Here is a 20,406-nt window from a genome sequence, read left to right on the forward strand (position 1 = left end):
TAAAAGAACACAAAACAATACCCTTTTTATTTTAAAAACTCTGGTGTGATAGCTTTCCATAGGACATCCCATTTTTTTAAAAAAATGAATGCAAACCAACCTGTGGGTTAGTCACACTGTACAACTTCCGAGTGTTTACAGATGCCTAGAGTATTTACAAATGCTATTCGTTAGGTAGTAAAGTTCTTCCAGCTCATATTCCACAGTCCAAGAAAGGGGTACAGCGGTGTTCTTGTATAAAAATCCTTAACAAGTGGACGAAGGCAATTTTCCTGAGAAGATTTGTTCTTGAAATCGTTTTTCTTCAACAATTGGGAATATAGAAATGGGATGTAAAAGTTGTAAGAGAAGCACAAGAATGTCTACGTTAACATTGTTTCTTTTAAATTATTTTAAGTACCATTAAGTTAAAATGTTTACATTCATTATAAAAATGCTGTTAAATCTTATGCAAGTGATTTAACACTGATTGCTGCAACGCAAATTGCACTTTTAAAAAAAAATTATTGTATACATGGAAGAAAAATATTTTGTTTGCTACCCTGTTTACAAATGGCGACCGACCTCACGTTGGCCAGCGCGCGAGCTGAACGTGGAGCGTCAGTCACGGTGTAGTCAGAGTTAGACGCACCCTCCTCGCAAGCTGAGCTTCGCTCTGGATGAGACCTGGGGACCGACCCGGCCCGCACCGCGCACCAAGCGCCCTCCGCGATCTCTCCGTGCGCTCGGCGTGGGAGCAGGTAGGAGAAATCCAGGAGGAACCACGTGGATCAGAAGAAGCACACGATTCGGGACAGTGTGTGAACCCTTTTCTGAAGACTCCCGGGGGGGCGGCCGGCGGCCATGTCCCCGGTCATCTGGAGGCGGCCCTGGCATGCAGCCCGGGCACAGCCGTCTTCTCATCTCTTCTAAAGCAAAGGCACCAAATCCCGTGTGCGTCGGAAAAATGTTCCCTTACCACCATGGGGACACGGGGTGCAGACCCCCAACGTCCTCCCGCTCCCAGCCGCGCAGCTCAGGCCAGGGCCAGCGCGCACCAGGAATCCTGTCGGACGGAGGACGTGACCTCGGCCGCGGGCGAGGCCAGACTGACGCCGATGTACAGCCCGTCCTGACCCGGATACTTGAGCTCGCTGCTCTCGGCGGGGTTGGTGCCCTCGGCCACGCCGGACATCGCAGGGGGGCCGGCCTGGAGGACATGGGACAGAGGAGAGATGGTTACGCATCACTTCGTCAGCTGGCCCAGTATCCCGCCCGTCCTGGTCCCAGCCACCAGTGCTTTGCACGGGCTGCAGCGGCCACAGAGCCACCAACCTGACGCTGGCACACAAAAACGTTCCCGCTAACAGTCGGTTTTCGAGACAGGCTCTCACTGTGTAGCCCAGGCCGGCCCAAGTGCTCGGCGATCCTCCTGCCTCCCAAGTGCTGGGGTCACAGGCGTGCGCCTCCAAGCCCGGCCCTCTGCTCACTTTGGAGCTCAGCGGCCGGCCGGGGTGTGGCTCAATGACAGCACTCGCCTCGAGTTAAAACACACAGCAAGCTCAGGGACCACGCTGGGGCAGAGAGAAGGCAGCGGAGTCCTGCCTGCGACACAGCCGACGCCAGGGACTCTGGGGGCAAAACACAGGGTGCCACACAGGTGAGCAGCACCCAGGCCTGGACGATGCACACACGACCATGCACTTCGTAAGAGAAAACCTGGGGCTCTGCAGGCACACACATGCACACACGTACACACGCACACACACACGTACACGCAAGCCGTGGTTATGTCACACTGGAAAAAGAGGTGACATGGCCACGCACTCCCGGACACATGAGAAGTCCGCGCCAAGCTTGCGGAAGTAAGCGCCTGTGTGTCACCTCTGACGTCTGCCTCCCTCACGCCAGCAGCGGGCCACGGCAGGAGGAAACGCTAAGTGTCCTCTCCATCACGAGCCTGGCCGTGATTCCTCCAGGCAAAAGTTCACCTTTCCCCCTTTCCTTAATCTTTCCATCCAAACGAGAGAGAAGCCAAAGAGAAAACATCACGTCACTGAGTAGACGCAAACCAAAATAACCACCATCTGTTTAGGCTACGAGTGGAGAAAACAGCGGCGCCTGAAGGACTTTCTCAAACCCAAGCCCAAACCGTGCTCTCCCTGATCGCCTTCTTCCTTCTAAAACCCAGAAGCCCCTCGTTTCTTCTACACTTCCAGGGTTCTGTGAACATTTTCCTACTGTGTAAATGATTTTTCTGCGCGCGTGACCCCATCAAGCCCTTCTCTGGCCACACCAGTGTTGCGGCCTCCCACAGGGGCCAGGTACGACCGCCAGGTACGACCGCGCGCCTTGCTCTCGGCCACCTGAACTTTCTCCCAACCAGACGGCCCAACTGGACACTGCCAATCCTCTCCCCCAGCACAACTGGGGGGTTCTGAAAATCCAGCAACCACAGCACCCCCGCCCCAAGTTTTGTTTAAATAGCACAAGCACAGAAGCCCAAACTGAGGGGGCATCAAAACTGAAAACTTCACAAAGTGATTGAGCTGTCTAAAATATAAAATAAGCCGAGCATAGTGGCATACACCTCCAGTTCCAGCACTCAGGAGGCTGAGGCAGGAAGGTTGCTCCCAGCCTGGGCTACACAGTGAGTTCAAGGCCAGCCTGAAGGAACCGAGACCCTGTCTTCAAAAACAATAGCAATTAATTGTAGCTCTTAATTCCAAAAAGCCAGTGTGGCCTCAGATTTAACCCAGAAAGACAATATTCAATGACAAAGCAATCGTTTGTTGTAGAAAGGAACTGTCTTGCTACTAGAAAAAGAGCCCCTGTAAGCATGCGGATCGCACCCAACTGGCATCAGTGCGCTCTCCTCCAGTGGGGTCCCCAGCCTGACCGGCGAGCTGAGCATGGTTTTCTGCCCTGCAGAGGGGGCCCAGGGGGCCCGGGAGCAGCCGCCTCAGGAGACCAGGGACAGTGGGTGTGGCAGTGCCCCTGTGGTCACCAACAGGGAGCCTGTCAGCAGCTGCACCCTAGACAGCAAGACAGGACAGCGTGACAGTGACTGACGGGGAGGAAGAGCAAGGTCGGGAAAGGGATGGGGCAAGAGGCTTCCTGCGAGGGCCGACAGCAGGCACCTCGGGGATCATGGCCGCCTGCCGGGTGCGGTCGCCACCCTCTGCCCCCCTCTGACTCGAGTCCTGGGACCCTTGAATTATCTGCCTCAGGGATGGCTACAACAATTAAACGGGATCACTGCCGGGTGTGGGGACACAGACCTGGCCCACACCTAGACTCCTAGCACTCAGGAGGCTGAGGCAGGAGGATGGCACAAGTTTGAGACCAGCCTACAAAGTGTTCAAGGCCAGCCTATGAGACCCTGTCTCAGGGATTTAGCTCAGTGGTGCTGCCACCTGCCTCACAAGCAAAAGGTCCTGAGTTCAATCCCTGGTAACAACAAAAAAAAAAAGAACAAATTAAAAAGGCACCTATAGCCCTTGCAAGAATTAAATCAGTTAACAGAGCAATACATAAAGCCCTTATACTGGTATCAGCTTCTTCTATGGTTAAGGCAAAGGACCTAGGCCCTGTGTCCTCTCTGGCTCCCTGCCTCTGCCTGGAACAGAAGCTAAAGGGACCCATCCAGAGAGGAAGCCACCAAGAGTCGCCCCATCCCGACTGCTACTGCCAGTTTTTCACAAAGAGACACCAAAGGCTACGGAAGGCAGCCACTCAGACGGCCCCTGGCTGTTTTGGAAGGAAGCCACATTAAAGATCTTAACACCTCAATGTTATTCTTACACCTGAGCAATAATCCCAAGAGCTATCTGTTGAAATACCTTTTATCTACTTTCCCCAGACAATGTTAGGCATTATGCAGGCCCAGAAGCCCACACAGGGCAGATAAACCCCAAATTCCATGACAGCAGAGCCAGGAATGGTAGCACACAACTGTAATCCTAGCACTTGAGAGGCTGAGGCAGAAGGGTCTCCCTGAGTTTGAGGCCAGCCTGAACTTCATAGCAAACCTTGTCACAAAAACAAAAACAAAAAAAGCAACACCTGAGTTTTTCAAAAAAAAAAGGGAAGGGGGGATGAGGAACTTGTGCCCAAGCCTTGACAATTTTAAAGAAAGGATGTAACAATCACACGTGAAGTGCCGCAAAGGGAAATGTTTTTGCTAGTACGAAAGGCCAATTTAGATGATCTCCAGTCCCCTCATCCCTGGCCAGCAGGGCTGGAGTCCATCCGAAGGTAGCAGTAGTGTCCAGCGACATCAAGAAGTCTGCTCCCTGCTTAACCCTGTAGCCTCACTTCTGGAAATGTTCAAAGGGAAGCCATCTGCCATAGGGTACTTACCATGGTGGAAACCATGGAAACAATCTAAAGCCTATGCTGTGGGAAGGGTCTGCAAAAGCAGAGTACATCCGCTCAATAAGCTACTAGGCAATTAAAAAAAAAAAAAAGATCGGGAGCAAGATGGGAAAAACCGTGTCATACAACGTTGCGTGAAAACCAGCGGGATGAGAACTCTCCATCCTAGCACAAGTACCTTACAGGGTCCAGGAGGGTGGCGGCCAGGGCCGGTTCTGGGCACCCAGACCTCTCCGGAGCCTAAACTGCAAGGCAGAGAACAGGACGCATCAGGACCAGGAACCCCAGGCACCGCACCCAAGGGTGCAGCCAGTCTGGACAGAGTCAGAAGGCATCCTGCAAAACCAGGGAGGCACCAGAAAGCATCTCTCTGCCTCCTGGCACAGGCTGGGGCTGGGCAGCCGTGCACACGTGGAACACACAGCTGCACATAAATTCAACACCAACACGCGGTATCCCTGCATCTGAGTCACTTGAACTGTGACAGAGCGGCGATTTGCTGCAGAAAGACTGCAGCAACGGCCGGGCATGGTGGTGGACGCCTGTAATTCCAAAACTCAGGAGGCTGAGGCAGGAGGATTGCCACCAGCTCCCCTGAGACCCCTGGCTTATTTTATGTCCTTTCCCTCCTAGGGGTTCGTGAGGTACCAACTAAGAATCAATACCATTTTGGGGGAAACAGAAAATGTATGAAGACCAAGGAGTCAGCACCACACACACACACACACACACACACCAGTTGGTTCATGTTTTCCTGCACTGAATTAAGTCCTGAACTTGTTAGTTCAGATCGGGTACCTAACCCAACCTCAACCAAACTCCTTCGCAGAGCCCGAGGTGCATGGGCTCCTTCCCCTCGTGGCCCTCCTGGTAGGAGGCAGCCGAGGTCCCTGCTTTCTGGGGATCAAAGTGCAAGCAGAGGGTGGAGCTGAAATCTGCTGTTTCCATCCCTGCTTATCTCCCCGAAGCCGGGCAGGACAGCTGAGAACTGGCCGCTTCCTGTTGAAAGAATGTTATCAGCCAGGCCAAGGCGCAAAGCCCAGCCTGGCCTGGTAGGCGGGAGACACGGTGGGCTGGAAAAACTCCCTCGGAAAGGAAGGAATGATTCAGGGGCAGCGTGGCTGCTGATGCGGCCTGCATGGAGAAAGAGTCCCTGGCCTGGGAAGCACGCACACCCAGACTCCTTTCCTGTGGAATTTATCTGAAAAATCCAAGACTCCTGATGCCATATGTTCATGAATTTAAGTGCCCAGTGGACTGTCCAGCTGTTTGTGGGCTTCCCAAAAGTTTCACTCCTGTTCTTTTTGTTTTTTGAGAAACTGTCTCGCTATGTAGTTCAGGCTGGCTTTGAACTCTCTGTGGAGCCCAAGCAATCCTCCTGCCTCAGCCTCCCCCCGCCGTGCTTGGGTCACAGGTATGCGCCACCATGCTCGGTTATAAATTTCATTTTTGAAAAAAGAAACTAAAAAGGGGGTCTGCTGGGAGGGCCCGCTTACCACGCACAAGGCCCTTTGTTTGATTCCCAGCACCGTGCTTTGATCTCCTAAGAACACGTGGTCATGTGGAGGAGCGAGACTGGGGCCTGTGGGCCTCACCCTGGGCCCTCCCCGCAGGCCTGAGCTCAGCATGGATGCAGCACTCCTTCCCGCGAGAGCCATCAGTCCTCTCCCACTGCCAAGGACTCCTGCAGCGCCTGCCCTGCCGGCTGCCTTCCTCAGAGGGACAAAGGCCAGCTAGGCAGGAGCACCAGCCAAGGGCAGGTTGGTGGGAATCCACGGTCCTCAGTTTGGCAGATGGGAAACGGGAACAGATGCCAGAGCAGCACAGCAATAGTTTAGATGGCAACACCCAAAAGCCAGGACACGAGTCTCCTGCCCTCCAGGGCATATGAAAATGTCACAGCCCACGCCCTTTAATAAAGGGAGCATGCCACACCCGCACCCCTTCTGTGCCCGCAGTCCTGGCCCCTTGCGATGACCTCTCGGAGAGGTCACGGCTCCCACCTGCCCACTGGGCCCAGGCCAGGCTGTCCATGCAGTGAGGTGCAGCCCCTTCCTCAGGAGACCACGGCGGTGGGAAGGGGGCTACTGCCTCATGGGCGTGTGCACACAGCGGGGAACTGTGGCGAGGCCTGGCCCAAGTCATAAACACCCTCAGACTGGCAGCAAGTAAATCGCCCGGGGGAGGCCTCGTCCCATGAGGACAGGGCCATCCGCTGACCGAGTTTGAACTAGAACTCGGCACTGTTTTCGTCTTCCAATGGAGCGGCAAAGGTCCTGAGGCAAGATCTAAACCTGGTGACCTTCGATCTTAACTTTTATAACAAAACTGACTTTTCAGGAGATTGCATAAGCATCTTAATCTCCACGTCCATGAAAGAAAACACTACAGTCAACAGACCCGGTGGCATTGTGCAGAGAATGGGCAAAGGTGCCAGGGGTGGAAGGGAAGAAAAGCTGCTGCAGCAGAGAAAGAAGAACCTTTAAAATACAACTACTTCCCTAACAGACCAACTCTACATCTCTAAATCTCCACTTGAGGAAAGTAAGGCTTGCTGGGTGTGGTGCCGCATGCCTGCCATCTCAGCACTCTGGAGGCTGAGGCAGGAGAGTTAGGCCAGCCTGGGCTACACAGTGAGACCCCCCATCTCAAAAAAACAAACAAAAGAAAAAAGGAAAAGATTTATTTTAAATGTCTTTGGAGTTTAAAAAAAAAGAAAAGTGCCATGTAATTAAAGCACCCGTCGCTCTCAACTTCCAAGGTTGTACATAAGGAGTGCCACTCCACTCACGCTTTGCAGAGCCAGCCCCCCCCCCCGCCGCCCCCCCCCCCCGCCCCGGCATGGAATCTCCCACTTGCGCTGCACCAAGCTCCCATGGGCGGGATGGCAGGAATCACTTCTCCCCTTTTGCAGAAGGAGGAACACAGGCATTTTACAAAGGCTTGGCGGCCTGTTATCAGCGCAGGACCACGCTGCTCGAGCCGCCTCTGGCTGCAGGAATGTTTCCTTCCAGATGCTCATCTGAAACCCCAGAATCAACTTCACTACAGATCAGAGACTAGATTTAATGAGGACTTTTCTTTTTGGTACCGGGGATCAAACTTGGGATCTTGCGCTTTCGAAGCAGGCAGCGGAACCACTGAGCTAAATCCCCAGCCCCTTAACGAGGATTTTAAATGCAGAATCTTTGTGCTTAAAAGAAAAATAGGATTATAGAGTACATGCCCCAGCTCTAGCAAAACCCTGCAAGCCCAAAACCCCAGCACGACAATGAAGACAATGAAATCAATGCTTTGTGGTTTACTCATTCAAGTGGTTCCTAAAAATCTCAGGTCAATAAAGTAACTTCTTTGTCAGGCATAGTGGCGCATGCCTGTAATCCTAGCACTCGGGAGGCTGAGGCAGTCGGATTGCGAGAATTCAAGGCCAGCCTGGGCTACAATAGTGAGTCTAAGGCCGGGCTGAAGTACATAGTGAGACTCTGCATCCAAAAAACCAAAAATAAATTAAAAATAATTTGTTGTCACTTTTACAAAGTCTGAGGACTGGATCTTTATAAAGCCAAGTGTGACAGGGAACTGGACGGTGCATTGTTACACTGACAGCACTTGTCTTTGAAGATGCCTCTTTAAATCCTCGCCATTTCAGAGAAAATGAACAGGTAGGTCTAAAAAGGAACAGACCCAGCAGGGCGTATGTGATTCATACCCATTAGATCTTCATATTGTTAGTAACTCTTTTGGCATTCGCCCATGAAATGCATAATAAATTACTTTTGTTCCAGGAAAGGAATTCATTTTCTTTGAAGATTCATTTGGCAATAACATTTCAGAGCATTCTCAGCCAGATTCCTTAAATTTGGCCACGTTTTCCCGTAACATTATTTCATATTTTGTGACAATTTTTGTATATTTTTACAGAGGCAGTGAGGGGGCTGGGGGACCAAGAAGAAGCTGTATCTGTGAGGGAAGGCTGTGTCCTGAGACGAAGCCAGATGCTACGGTGAATAGCTTCTGCCTCTACTTGGGCTTCACCTCGATTCTGGCTTTTAGGCTGCAATGAGTCACTTATTAAATAAACCACAGTTCTGTGATAAATGGGGTGGACATCTCTATTACAAACTATTTAAAAAAGTAATAGAGTTTTACTGCTTCCTAATATACACATGAAGCCACTGGACACGAATGCGGTGCGATGCATTTACCACTTACCAACACCCACATGTGCGCGCACACGCGCACACACACACACACACACACACGCACGCACACCGCCTGGTGACCAAACTGAAAGTGTGTCAGCTCTCGGGCCGCAGTGTCCCTGCCAGGTGGCGCGTGACCCTCACCAAGGCCCGGTGCACGGGGTGAGAGCCTGAGTAGCAGAGGGGCTGCAAACGGGAGCCTGGCACATGGCGGGCTGGAGATAAAATGCCAGCCAGTATTTATGTCCGCGGGGCGCAGCGTGCAGAGAGCGGACATGCATAACCCAAGGGTCGCCTGCCTCCCCAGCAGGCAGAGACGCCCGTCCCAGGCCCCACTTCAGCTCCGCCTGCCTGGCTGGGCCACCTTTGAGGCTGCTCTGGACCCTAGGTTATAAATGAGGCCGCGATAATACCTGACTGCAGCTCTCTCCAGGCCCCTGGGAGAGATGAATGCTTTTTTCACTCTTTTTTGATTCATTTAGAAAGGAGTGTTGCGAACAACAGACTGAAGAAAAATGCGCGCCTGCCTGCTAAGGAATACTTGCTTCATGAGCTCACAGAAGCTGTGGGAGGACTGGGGCAGTCTCAAAGCTACAAAGCTCAGTGCTCACCTGGAGGGCTTTAAATCCCACTGTTAGAAAGGTTTTAACACTGCAAACTTCTCTTTGATGTTTTAAAAGAACCTTGTTATAATTGCATTAGCAAATTGATAGTAGTTTTTACTATTTAATAATACTAATAATGTCATTAAACTTACTAATAGCATAATACTTTTCTACCTAATATTACCCATTTACCAATTCAGTCATAGCTTTTTTTTTTCTTTTTTTGGCACCGAGGATGGAACCTGGGGTACCCTACCACTGAACTACATCTGCAGCCTTTTTTATTATGAGACAGGGTCGTCCCTAAATTGCTCCACTGGCCTCGAAGTTGCAATCCTCCTGCCTCAGCCTCCCAGAGAGCTGGGATTATGGGCATGTGCCACCACACTTGGCCAATACATTTTTACTTCAACGTAGAATACTGCTAAGGAGAGTTACATGACGGCCCTGACATACTCAGTCACTGTTTCCCCACCTGTTTTAATGGGATCATATTTGACACTGAAATTACTAATCAAAATTATTCACATCTCTTTAAGAAAACAATGACTTGGGCCAGGGATTTAGCTCAGTGGTTCCGGCGCCTGTCTCGAAAGTGCAAATCCTGAGTTCTATCCCCAGTACCAAAAAAAAAAAAAAAAAAAAACCAAAGTAAAAGAAAAAGAAAACAATTACTTTTTCTCTCTAGAGATCTCAAAAAGATGAACAAATAGCGACAATGCTGGTAGCAACGCTGACTAGGCACAGGTCCAAATCAAAGCCCTGCTTCTTAATCTGACCCCAACCTTGGCCTGGTTCATTTCCTTCTGCACTCACTCAGGGAGGAATAAGAGAAAATCTACTGAAAGCAGCCAGCACAAGAAAGGTACTGCAGAAGAGGCCAGACCCTCGCTGGGCCCCAATGGTATAAATGAGAGTAGCGAAACTAACCCATGACTGTGTGGGTCTCAGTACTCTAGGGGCTCGGGTGGAAGCTTTTAAATCAAGAGTGAAGCAAGGCTGCGGCAAAGCTCACACTACAGAGGACTCAGCATTGAGAGACCCAGGGTTCCGGGTTCGGGTGGACGCAGCCATCGCAGAACAAACGAAGAAGGCGCTGTTAGGACCACCTAACTCCTTCATGAACCTCAGCTCCCAGCCAGAACTGTTAATTTGTGACCAACAGTAATCCATGGTAAATCCAAATTCCAACACTGAGAGAAAGACAGTGGAGTAAAAGGCTGCTAGGAAAGAATTCTCTCCCTCAAGCCAGGCACAGCGGCTCATGCCTATAATCCTAGCTACTTGGAAAGCTGAGGCAGGAGGATCACAAATTTGAGGCCAGCCTGGGCAACTGAGCCAGACCTTATTCAAAATATAAAAAGGCTGGAGATGTAGTTTCATGGTAGAGAGCCCCTGGGTTCAACGGCAGATACAAAAAAAAAAAAAAAAATTAAGAAAGGAATGAAGGAAGGAATGAAGGGGGAGGGAGGAATTTCCTCCCTCAACTAAGAACTGTACAGTGAGCTACCAGACTAAAGTGGTGTTTTTCAATTTCCACCACAGGAAGCAAATATTCATACGTAAAATAAAATCTCTAAGAAGAATTTTATACCTGAACTGCCTGTGTGCTGAGCTCCCATAGACAGCGCATCCGGGGAGCACACACGGGACAGCTATTTAGTGACAGACCCCACGCCTACCACGGACCCCAGCAAGAAGCACAAAGGGTAGGAACCCTTTCCTGGCACTAACACCCTCAGGAGAGGTGACCCAGGCAGCGCCCCAAGCCCCAGACACGGGGAGGCCAGGACCATTCCACGAGCTCCAAGCTTATTTTACTTCCCTGAAGGCTCGGAGGGAAACTGCTTCTAACACAGACACACGGGAGCAGGAACAGCACTGGTGACAGCGATGATCAGCACCCTTGCGCTCGAGAACGCTATCATAACTGGACTGCGACCGACACAGAACAAACGTGTCACCAAGGCAGGGGTCACATCATACAGAAACCGACGTGGCTGGGCCCGGCTTATACCTGGCTTGATGTAGATCTGAAAAATCTACTTTCCTCCTGTTTTACCTAGCAACTTCACTCCCTGCCTCTGGCTTCTTACACCCTATCCTGCAGCCACACTAAACCCCCACAACCATTTCCCACCCACACCCATGGCCAGGGGCCTAAACTCCTTCTCCCCTGAACAAACCGTCCTCTTCTCTGCTGTAAAAGCCCTACCCAACTAATTGCAATTTCCTCTACTCATTTCCAGCCCTACAATCCACTCCTGCTCCTCCGCTGGACTCCCCCAGGAACCCTGCTAATCACTGCTTATCCTTTACAGCACTCACCCATCTGACCAGCAGCGAGATCCACATCTACAAAGCCTCTCAACTACCCCGGGCACCTTCCAATTCTAGGTGCGGGGCCTTGTCTTATCCGGCTGTGAACACTGCCTCCCATCCCGAAAAGGCCCTTAACAGCCAGCAGAGCAATGACTACTCCATTTCCATCTCCATCCACTGCAGTCTCTGAGTTTAACGTGACCATAACTCATATTTGCAGTTAGTATCAGCTTAAGTAGATTCTATTTTTTAGAATTATTTATAGAAACTATGGTTGGGCAAAGTATGTTCAGTGACTCCTAATTCTCAGACACTGAGTCTTATTGCTAATTCCATCTCCAAACTAATCCCTCCTATTCCAAAGGAAACTAAGAATCTTCTTTCTCTATAGATTTGGCAACTGAGTTATAGGGTTTATATAAAGCATTCTGCAGTTTTAGAGTTTTAAGTCATAGAATCAATGAGATCATTTAGGGGCTGCTTATTAAATATCGTTTGAGAGTTGCTGATATAGAACATGACATTTTTCCACAAAACAACCATAACCAAAAAGCCTATAAAATATAACTCAGTCAATAAATGGAAGTCAAGATTTTAATATTCTTATACATCATGGAGAATAAATACCAAAGGATATCATGATGTCTATCTGATCAGTTAATCTATCAATTAATCTATGTCTATCAGGCAAATTAATCAAATGTTTTCTTTCAGTAAGTCTGTAAAAGAAAACTCTTAGCCAGAATGAAAGATTATAGAATAGAAAGACAGTAGAAATTAATCAGCTGTCCACAAAAAATTGTTTAATGTTTTTTTAAATAAAGCACAAGGAATTCCAAAGGAACAAAACAGGCAACATGCTGGGCATGATGGTCACACCTGTACCCAGCACTTGGGAGGCTGAGGCAGGAGGATCCTGTGAGTTCAAGGTTAGCCTGTGCTACATAAAGAGACCCTGTCTCAAAAAAACAAGACAAATAGGCAACGCGTTAGTACCAGGCTTCGGGGCAGTGAGTCTTCCTAACCTCAGGCAGGAAACAAACTGCCTCCCCTACTCCCACACAAGCACAGCCTACAAGGAGAAACTGAGCCATACATAATGTGGCCAGGTCAACCAGATGACCCTTATCACAGGGCATGTCCTCTTCTCCCAGAGACTGTGTTAAAGTGCGAATTAGCAGAAAGTACATAAAGCTAAGACAAAAACTGGTCAAAGAAATGAAGCTTCAGAGCAGGGCAAAAATGATTTCGTGGCACTTGACCACTACTTACCCGGAAGAATGCAATGCCCCAGACAGACATCCTGCCCTTCCTGCCCTCCCCAGCGGGAAGGGAGCCCTGCCACCCACACTAGGACAGTGTCCTGTGGCCCCTTTTACCTGGGCCCAGCAGAACCTCTGGAATAATTTTCCACTTAGAGGAAGTCACAACCACGAGGAAAGGCAGTTGCGTGGTCCCTGGCACCTCCTCTCAGTGGAGAAATGTGTGACCCCTGACCTATCCCCTGTGGAGACCGCTCTTGAGCTTGCCTTGTGTTTCCTGACTCAGTTGCCCCATTAAACTAGGGTGCCCCGCACTGCTAATTCCACCCTGTCTCTCACAGGGACCCCCCCCCAACCCCCAGGCCATCACTGGTGCTGTGTAACACATGCACTTTTTTCTTTCTTGTTGTTGTACTTTGAGGGTTTTTTTAGGAGACAGGATCTGGCTACATAGTTCAAGGCAATCCTCCTGCCTCAGCCACATAATGGGATTACAGTCATGTACAACACCAAGCCCGGCTTGCAGGTGCAGTACTTTCTAAACTCCAAACTCAAGCCTGCCCTGGGGACCTGCTATTTTCCTCAGCTGGCATTTCACAAAATCTCACAGCCCACTGGTCACAGCCAGCTGCCCACCAGCATCAAAAGGGAATGTCAGACATCTCTGCCAGCCCTTCTAACAGCCACTTGCCCAAAGACTCGGCCCCTCCAGAGAAGACACTGGAAGGTCCTAAGGGCAGCAGGCACACGCTCGTCTCTTGGTAACCTGGGACTCCAGTCCCCAAGGCCACCGGAGGACTATGCCCAGGAGGCCCTGCTCCCCAAGCGGCAGAGTCAGGGGGCCTCTGGGGTCCTCGTGATGAGGTCACCATCCATCCAGGTCTGAAGCCCAGGCCCCAGGGCTGTGCCCCCACACCCTGGACCCAGGGGGAGTCAGTGGTCTTCGGGGAGAGGAGCAGCTCCACCCCTGCCCTCGCTGAAGGAATTTCTGCCCGCTTATCTCTGGAGGTGCCCTGACTGCGCCTGGCCGGGAGGGATGGAGCCGAAGCTCGGAGCAGCAGACCTTGAGCGCTCCCACCCCGCCTCACAGATCCTCCCAGCCCTGCCTGGCCTCTGGCCTGAGGGATCTCTCCCCTAAGAACACCCGGGCAACGCCACCTCCCCATGCCAGGTCCAGGGAGCCGCTGCACCCAAGACCATCCCAGAACTCCCGGGCCCCCCCGGTAGCCAGACCAGGGGCTGCCGGGGACTCGCTGAGAGCCAATTTTGAGAAACAGTAACTCCATCCGCCAGGGCACCAGGTCCCCAAATCCATCCTGGACCAGTCTCTATTTCTCTGCCATTTATCATTCAAATGAGGCTCTGGCCACTCCCGACAGCGTCACCCACAACAGTTACCTGGAGCTGGCAGCAACCCCCTTCTTGGCTGGGCGACGTGACCAAAACCCGGCCGCTTGGAAACCAAAACAATGTTCTGCCTCATTTAGCTGCATAGCTGCTTCTGAAGACTTAGGCCAGGAGAACAAATAGGATTCGATAACGTGATCTTTTCATCTCCCCACTATTTATCACTTTATAGCCTTAAATATTCATCTAAGGCTCCTGCTGCGGGGTGGGGGGGAATAAAGAAAAAGAAATACACCAGCATACACCTTTCTACAGATCAGAGAGCTTCTTTAACATGGGACTATAACAGGCAAAAACAACTGAAATGATTTTTTTCCCCAATTCGCCCATTTCCATTACAGAAAAAGCTCATAAGAATTCAGGTTCCTGGACAAAGGGAAACAACAAATACAGTTGTAAGCATAGTTTCAGTATTTTGTTTTAAATATTTAAATTTTGGTTGTTAAAGCCAGCACGAATACGATAGAAAGAGGCCTGGCCTGCAGTTCCCAAACACCTCCAAGGGCCGTAGGCTCCATTCCCCCAGAGCAATTGTTTAGAAATCACAGATTTTTCAGGTCCTGCCCCAAAAGACTTCGATTCAAAAATCCAGGGTGGAGCCCAGGAATCTGTAGTATTTTAAAGTGCCCCAACAATTCCAGGACAAAACCAAACATAGAAAATGACTACTAGGTAAACAGCAACTGAAATGCCAGTGTTTAGTCCTAAACTAGTCTCAGCATAAACCTAAGAATTATCACAAGGCTCATTTTAGAGCCCTGCTTGAGGGCTGGGAGTGTTCTAACTCAAGGGGCCTGAGTTTCCACCCCAGCACCGAAAAAAATTAGAAAAAAATAGAAAAAGAAGAAGTCCCACTGGTTGGGCCAGGTGGTTTTTGTTTTGGTTTTGGTTTTTCCCTTTTAGGAGCATTCCAGGTGAGGCCGGGCGTGGTAGCCCACACCTGGAAGCTGAGGCAGGAGGCTCACTTCTCAGCCAATCTGGGCTGCAAATGAGTTTCAGGCCTGACTGAACTAGGGAGACCCTATCTCAAAAAATCAAAAGAACATTCTAGGTGAATCTGAGAAACATGGGGGTGGGGAAATGCACAGCCTGACAGAAACTCTGACTGTCACCAAGACTCCCCGGCTCCTGGGTACAATCAGGGTGCACTGGACAGCAGACATCGGTGCAAAGAGCAGCCCAGAACACAGCTGCTGGGCTCTGCTTTGGGTGGCCGATAAAGAAAAGGCGACTGGAGCTGATACAAGAACCAAAAGCAACTTCAATGTCACGGACCCCGGGATCCACAGAGCCACGGACATTATTTTTCTGATGTGTATTTGAAATACACACGACAATTCCGCTTTTCTTTAAAAAACAAAAACAAAAAAACCTACGATTAAAAACAATTTAAAGCTCTCCAAACTTCTTGCTTTCCTTTGGGTTAATTTAACCATAAAAAAATGATAGAGATCTTAATTAAGAGGTTTGTAAAGTACTTGAGTTTGTCATTTTGTTGACATTTAAATGTAACTTCCTCTAAAAGCTATTCTTAGGTATCAACTAACTAAACTGTTGGTTTAGATTATTGTGCTGCCAGATAAGATAAAATTTGAGATAATTTACTAGAGAATAACCCACTAGGTTAGGAGTCCACTTTCCTCTAACACTTACCCTCGAGGCTGTCGGTTGTGTCGGAGGGGAAGTATTTTTGCTGCAATCGTCTGAGTTAGAAGAGGTTGAAGTTGGAGTCATAGGAATGGAATTATTGCTATTACCTGCAAGAGTCAAAATAAACCCTATAAATATACAGAGACCTACTGTTAAAGTTGGCAAATACTTCACAATCGAAAGGCATTTTACTATATTTACCAGAGCAAGTCTTTGACTTATTTATGTTTTTAGGTTTTCGTTTCCTGGTTTGAATTCCCTCTTTTTTCATAGCGAGTGGTCGAGGCACCTAAAAAATGTTCACACAGGCCTTAAGTTTATTAAGTATGAGGGAAAACCAAAGACGGACATTGGGACTGAAAGGCCCCACTTAAAAGAACTTGTCATAAATTTCAACCCAATTTTTATACACAATAGAGTCCAAGTACACAAAGGTTATACATTCTCATCAAATGTGGAGACTCCTTAAGAAAAAATGGGGTGGCCCGGCTGGGGGTGTGAGTGTAGCTCAGTAGTAGTGGATTTGATCCCCAGTGAAGGAAAAGGGTAATTTGCAAAGGAGAGTTTAATTCTTGTTTAATTCTTTCAATTCGGTGTTTATTGTTTGAATAGCCTGGACAACTTAGCCAGACAGATCCTGTTTCAAAATGTAAAACAAAACAAAATGTAGCTTGGCCTGGGAATGTAGCTTAGCAGTAAAAGAGTAAAAGCACTCGCCTACCAAGCACACGGCTCTAGGTTAATCCCTAGCACTGCAAAAGCATAAGTAGGTAAATAAATAAATGGAATAAAAGAGATCATGTACTCTTCCTCTTAGGGCTTATTTTCCTTTGTACGTATGCGGTGTTTATATTTTGTGCCAACCTCTGAGTTGAAGTACAAAACCTACCAAGTGGGCCGGGATTTAGCTCAGTGGTTTCGCTGGCTGCTGCGCAAGCACAAGGACCCGAGTTCGATGCCCGGTACCAAAAAAAAAAAAAAAAAAGACTGTACCAAGTACATTTACTCCTTTTTTACAAATGTCTTTGCTTGTGTTCAAAAATTTTAAGACAGAAACTACTTACTGTGCCTTTCTAGTTAGTTGACCTGACTGCTTACAATTCAAACATATGGTCATACCCTAAAATGCACCCTTGTATTTTCACGTTTCTAAAATGGGAAGGTGTCATACAAGCAGTGCTTGTGATAGCAGAGCTGGCAGTGACATTTCTCGGGGGTGGGGGGCACAGGAGATAATAATTCCCATCCCAATGAGAGCACCTTCCTCCGTGAGGTGCACAAACGCAAGCGTTTCGCTCACACCCTTTCCTCTGCTTGAGCAGAGACTACAAGTATGTGCTAGTGAACAGAGTAAGTGGCGTACCCCGTGGAGTTTCATGTAGAGCCCACACGCATTGCACACGGGTTCGCCCTCGGCATTCCGGCGCCACAAGGTGGTGGTGGTGGTGTGACAGTTGGCACAAGACAATCCAAGCCGCCGAGATGAAGGCTGCAAAGGGGCACAAGGAAGAGAGGGAAGACGCACATGAGCGCTGATGTATCTGAGATGATCTTAATTTAGGATCCGCCTCAGGCCCCTGTCTCCATCAGGCACATTCTTTGGTTACTGCTGTTGCTTTCTAAGGGGAATGAGGTTTTCTAAAGTTTGCCAAATTGTCCTTTCTTGAAAGACACCGCAAGTGACAATACAACTGGACATAACATGAGTGTCCCCAGCTCCCAGCTGAGGACAGCCACACCACGCTGTCACAAGTCTGAGGCATTAACAACTGCAAACGCCAAAGTGCTAAATGGCTTTGGTGGCCTCCTCCTGGAAACGTGGAGGTGCTCAGTCTGTTTCTCAGCTATGTGGAGAGGAATCAACCAGAAACCCTAAAGGGGCCCAATCTACATGCATGGGAGCAGGCTTAGAAACAGAAGATATTTACATGATGTGAAATTTTTGGAACCAAAATGCTCCGTTTCCTCCAAATTTTTACATGTGACTTAAAGAATAAGAATTTAAGCTAGTAGAAAGAACTTCCTCCCAAATATAACTTACCAAAGTTAAGTTTCTTTTAAAACCTGTTTTAAGTGACTATAAAAACTGTGCTGTGACTTCAATTTAAAAAAAAAAAAACCATGGGGAACGTTTAGGGACCAAAACAAGTTTTAAGTAACAGAATTTGGTGAGTTAGCTATACATTGGTCTGTACAAGAAGTTATAAAGAATGGACAATAAAAATACAAGTGGAGCCTGTATTAAGCATTCCCAGATGAGAGGACAGGGATCTGCAAATTATTTGCTGGCAAATTGAAATGAAATTGTATTTTTGCATTTACAGTTCACACCCTGCTTATTGCGTTAGCAGCATTCTTTACAGACCAGTTGTAAAAACAGACACTACTAAGCCTTTTAGCACTGCAACATTTCTCAGAAGTCAGTGCTAACGATTCTTAACACCCATTGGTGGCACTGGCTTCTTAGAACCTGGTTTAAATGATAGGAAACCTATTTGGGGAATTACTTTGGTAAAATGATGAAAATACTAACAAAACCTTACACTGGGGCTTCTTTACTTGATTTCCCTCTCATTGAGGTGGTTTTTTTGTTTTGTTTTTTTTAAAAAACATACAATTTTCTGGGCTAGCACTCCTTTCTCTCCACGAATGTGAAATCTCAGTAAACAATGGACAGGAAGATTCATTTTATAAAATGGGCCATTTATGAGTTTCCAGTGAAGTCCGGAGCCAATGTGAAGCAAACTTGTTATCAGAATTTGCCATTTTAACAAAGAACTTTATGATTGTCAACTGCAGATCATAAGGGAAGCCAGTCCTCATAAACATGTGAAATGAAGGTGAGTGGGTTATAAAAGTCCCTTGTAACAAGCGATCTCAGTTCTATTCCTCACTGACAAGGAATTCAAGTTACACCATAAATCTCGTATTTTGCAATGCACTGCAAGTTCAAATCCACACTGATTGGTTCTGTACTGCTGGCTAAACAAACTTGGGTTCAACATTCTGTTTCTGAGAACTAACCCAGACTCATGAAAACCATAAATAAGAAGCCCACAAGAAGAGCCAATTGATAGAGACACACCCTGCAATTGGTATCATTCCGAGCTCAGTTACAAAGCAAGCTGGCTGACCTTGGTTCCCACCAAGACACCTGCCACACAAAGAAAACTGGTCTAGAAATGTGGAAAACCATTCTCTTGCTTGTAACAGTTATTTCTACTGAAATGCACAAAATAAATGATACTATTTAAGCATGGATGTTACCAGATGAAATCTGCAATGCAACTAGACCCTTAATGGCTACTATTACACCACCGTGAGACAATGTTACCTTTCAGAGCTCAGCTAGTATTGACCTCAATGTGCCTTGCCCCCAAAATAGTAACTGTCAGCATCCCAGTTCAGGAACCGTCAATACTTGAAACCAAGGAATTTCCTTGGAATATTTTCCTATTACTTTTTCTCTTTTAACATGGTGTATATGAGAATAATGAAAACCACAGAGTTACAAAGCTACCGGTATCCTTTAAAGGAAATTCTAAGCCATGGGGAGGCTCTAACAAGGTTAAGGCACATAACTCATTAAATTAGCTGAGGCCACTTAATTTTAAATGCATTAAAAACAAAACCACCATAAAGCTAATTGCTTCTTTTCAAGGTGTCAGACTACCTACATTGTGGTGCAATTTCACTCTAATCTATTTAACACAAACAACGTGTGTAGCATTTGTTCTGCTAATTAGAGCATAACAATTAAATAAATTACCTGGATACTTAAGATGTCTGGCATCTAACTGCAAAATTTTACTTTAAAAGGTGTCTAGGCAATGAGTGTTCGGGCTAAACAAATGTTAGCCTTGAATGGAGTTTGGGAAGCTTTATTTTCTCTACTATAGCAGTAAATACCCACTCCTCAGAAGCTTACATCACAATGCCAAAATGACATTAATCCCTAGAGAAAATCAGAATTCCCATACTTTAAAAGATGGGGAATCTGTTGGAATTGGTGAAAGTTCTCCATTTGAGAATTATGTACCTATTCCACCTTTTCCCAAGTTCTATGCAGCTCTCCAAGGAGCCAGATTTCAAAATAACCAAATTGAGAGTCAAATATTCACCAGATTCAAGGGCAACCCCAAAGACGTCCAGAATTTGGGGCTAAATCTGTCGCTTTGAGGCCCAATGAAAGGACAAAATAAACGGGGCGCAGAATGTGACTGGGGAGACGGAAGTGGTGTGCTTCTGTCCTCCGTGCGCTGAGGACAGGGTGCCCTAAGGGACCCTAACTTCTCAGGAACAAGATTCCACCCAGACCCAGGGAGACGCAGGGTCAACCTTCCCTCCCCTGCCCAGTTTTTCTCCCCCAGCACATCCGAGCCCCGCGGCGCACTCACCACGCGCTTCTGCGGCTTGATGAGGGGCCGACTGAGGCCGTTCATCTTGCTGTAGAGGCCGCAGGCGTTGCACAGGTAGTGGCCGGTGCCGTCGCGTCGCCACAGCGGGGTCTGGATGGAGCCGCAGTTCGCGCACTCGCGGCTCTCGGGCAGGTCCTCCAGCAGCTCTGCGGCGACAGCACAGAAAGCGAGACGCGGGTGAGGC

General features: G+C 48.3%; 1 protein-coding gene across 4 annotated transcripts in view; it reads right to left on the reverse strand.

Annotated features, from left to right (window-relative positions):
• Gata6 (GATA binding protein 6) overlaps positions 1-20,406 on the reverse strand; it is a 27,920-nt gene continuing 7,514 nt past the window's right edge. For 3 of the 4 annotated variants that reach the window (XM_087194167.1, XM_087194160.1, XM_087194161.1), the window contains 6 exons: positions 20,202-20,368; positions 17,168-17,293; positions 16,006-16,093; positions 15,808-15,911; positions 14,146-14,255; positions 1-1,189 (listed from right to left, as the gene is read on the reverse strand). In XM_087194167.1, the coding sequence (XP_087050293.1) occupies positions 955-1,189; positions 14,146-14,255; positions 15,808-15,911; positions 16,006-16,093; positions 17,168-17,293; positions 20,202-20,368 (830 nt within the window). In that variant the 3' untranslated portion in view covers positions 1-954. The remainder of the gene's footprint in view (positions 1,190-14,145; positions 14,256-15,807; positions 15,912-16,005; positions 16,094-17,167; positions 17,294-20,201; positions 20,369-20,406) is intronic. The other variant, XM_004853164.3, reaches the window with a different exon arrangement.

The sequence above is a fragment of the Heterocephalus glaber genome, unplaced genomic scaffold (genome assembly GCF_053883595.1).
Source record: "Heterocephalus glaber isolate CG9 unplaced genomic scaffold, H.glaber_assembly_v1.0 deba00000331, whole genome shotgun sequence".
Classification (NCBI taxonomy): Eukaryota; Metazoa; Chordata; class Mammalia; order Rodentia; family Bathyergidae; genus Heterocephalus; species Heterocephalus glaber.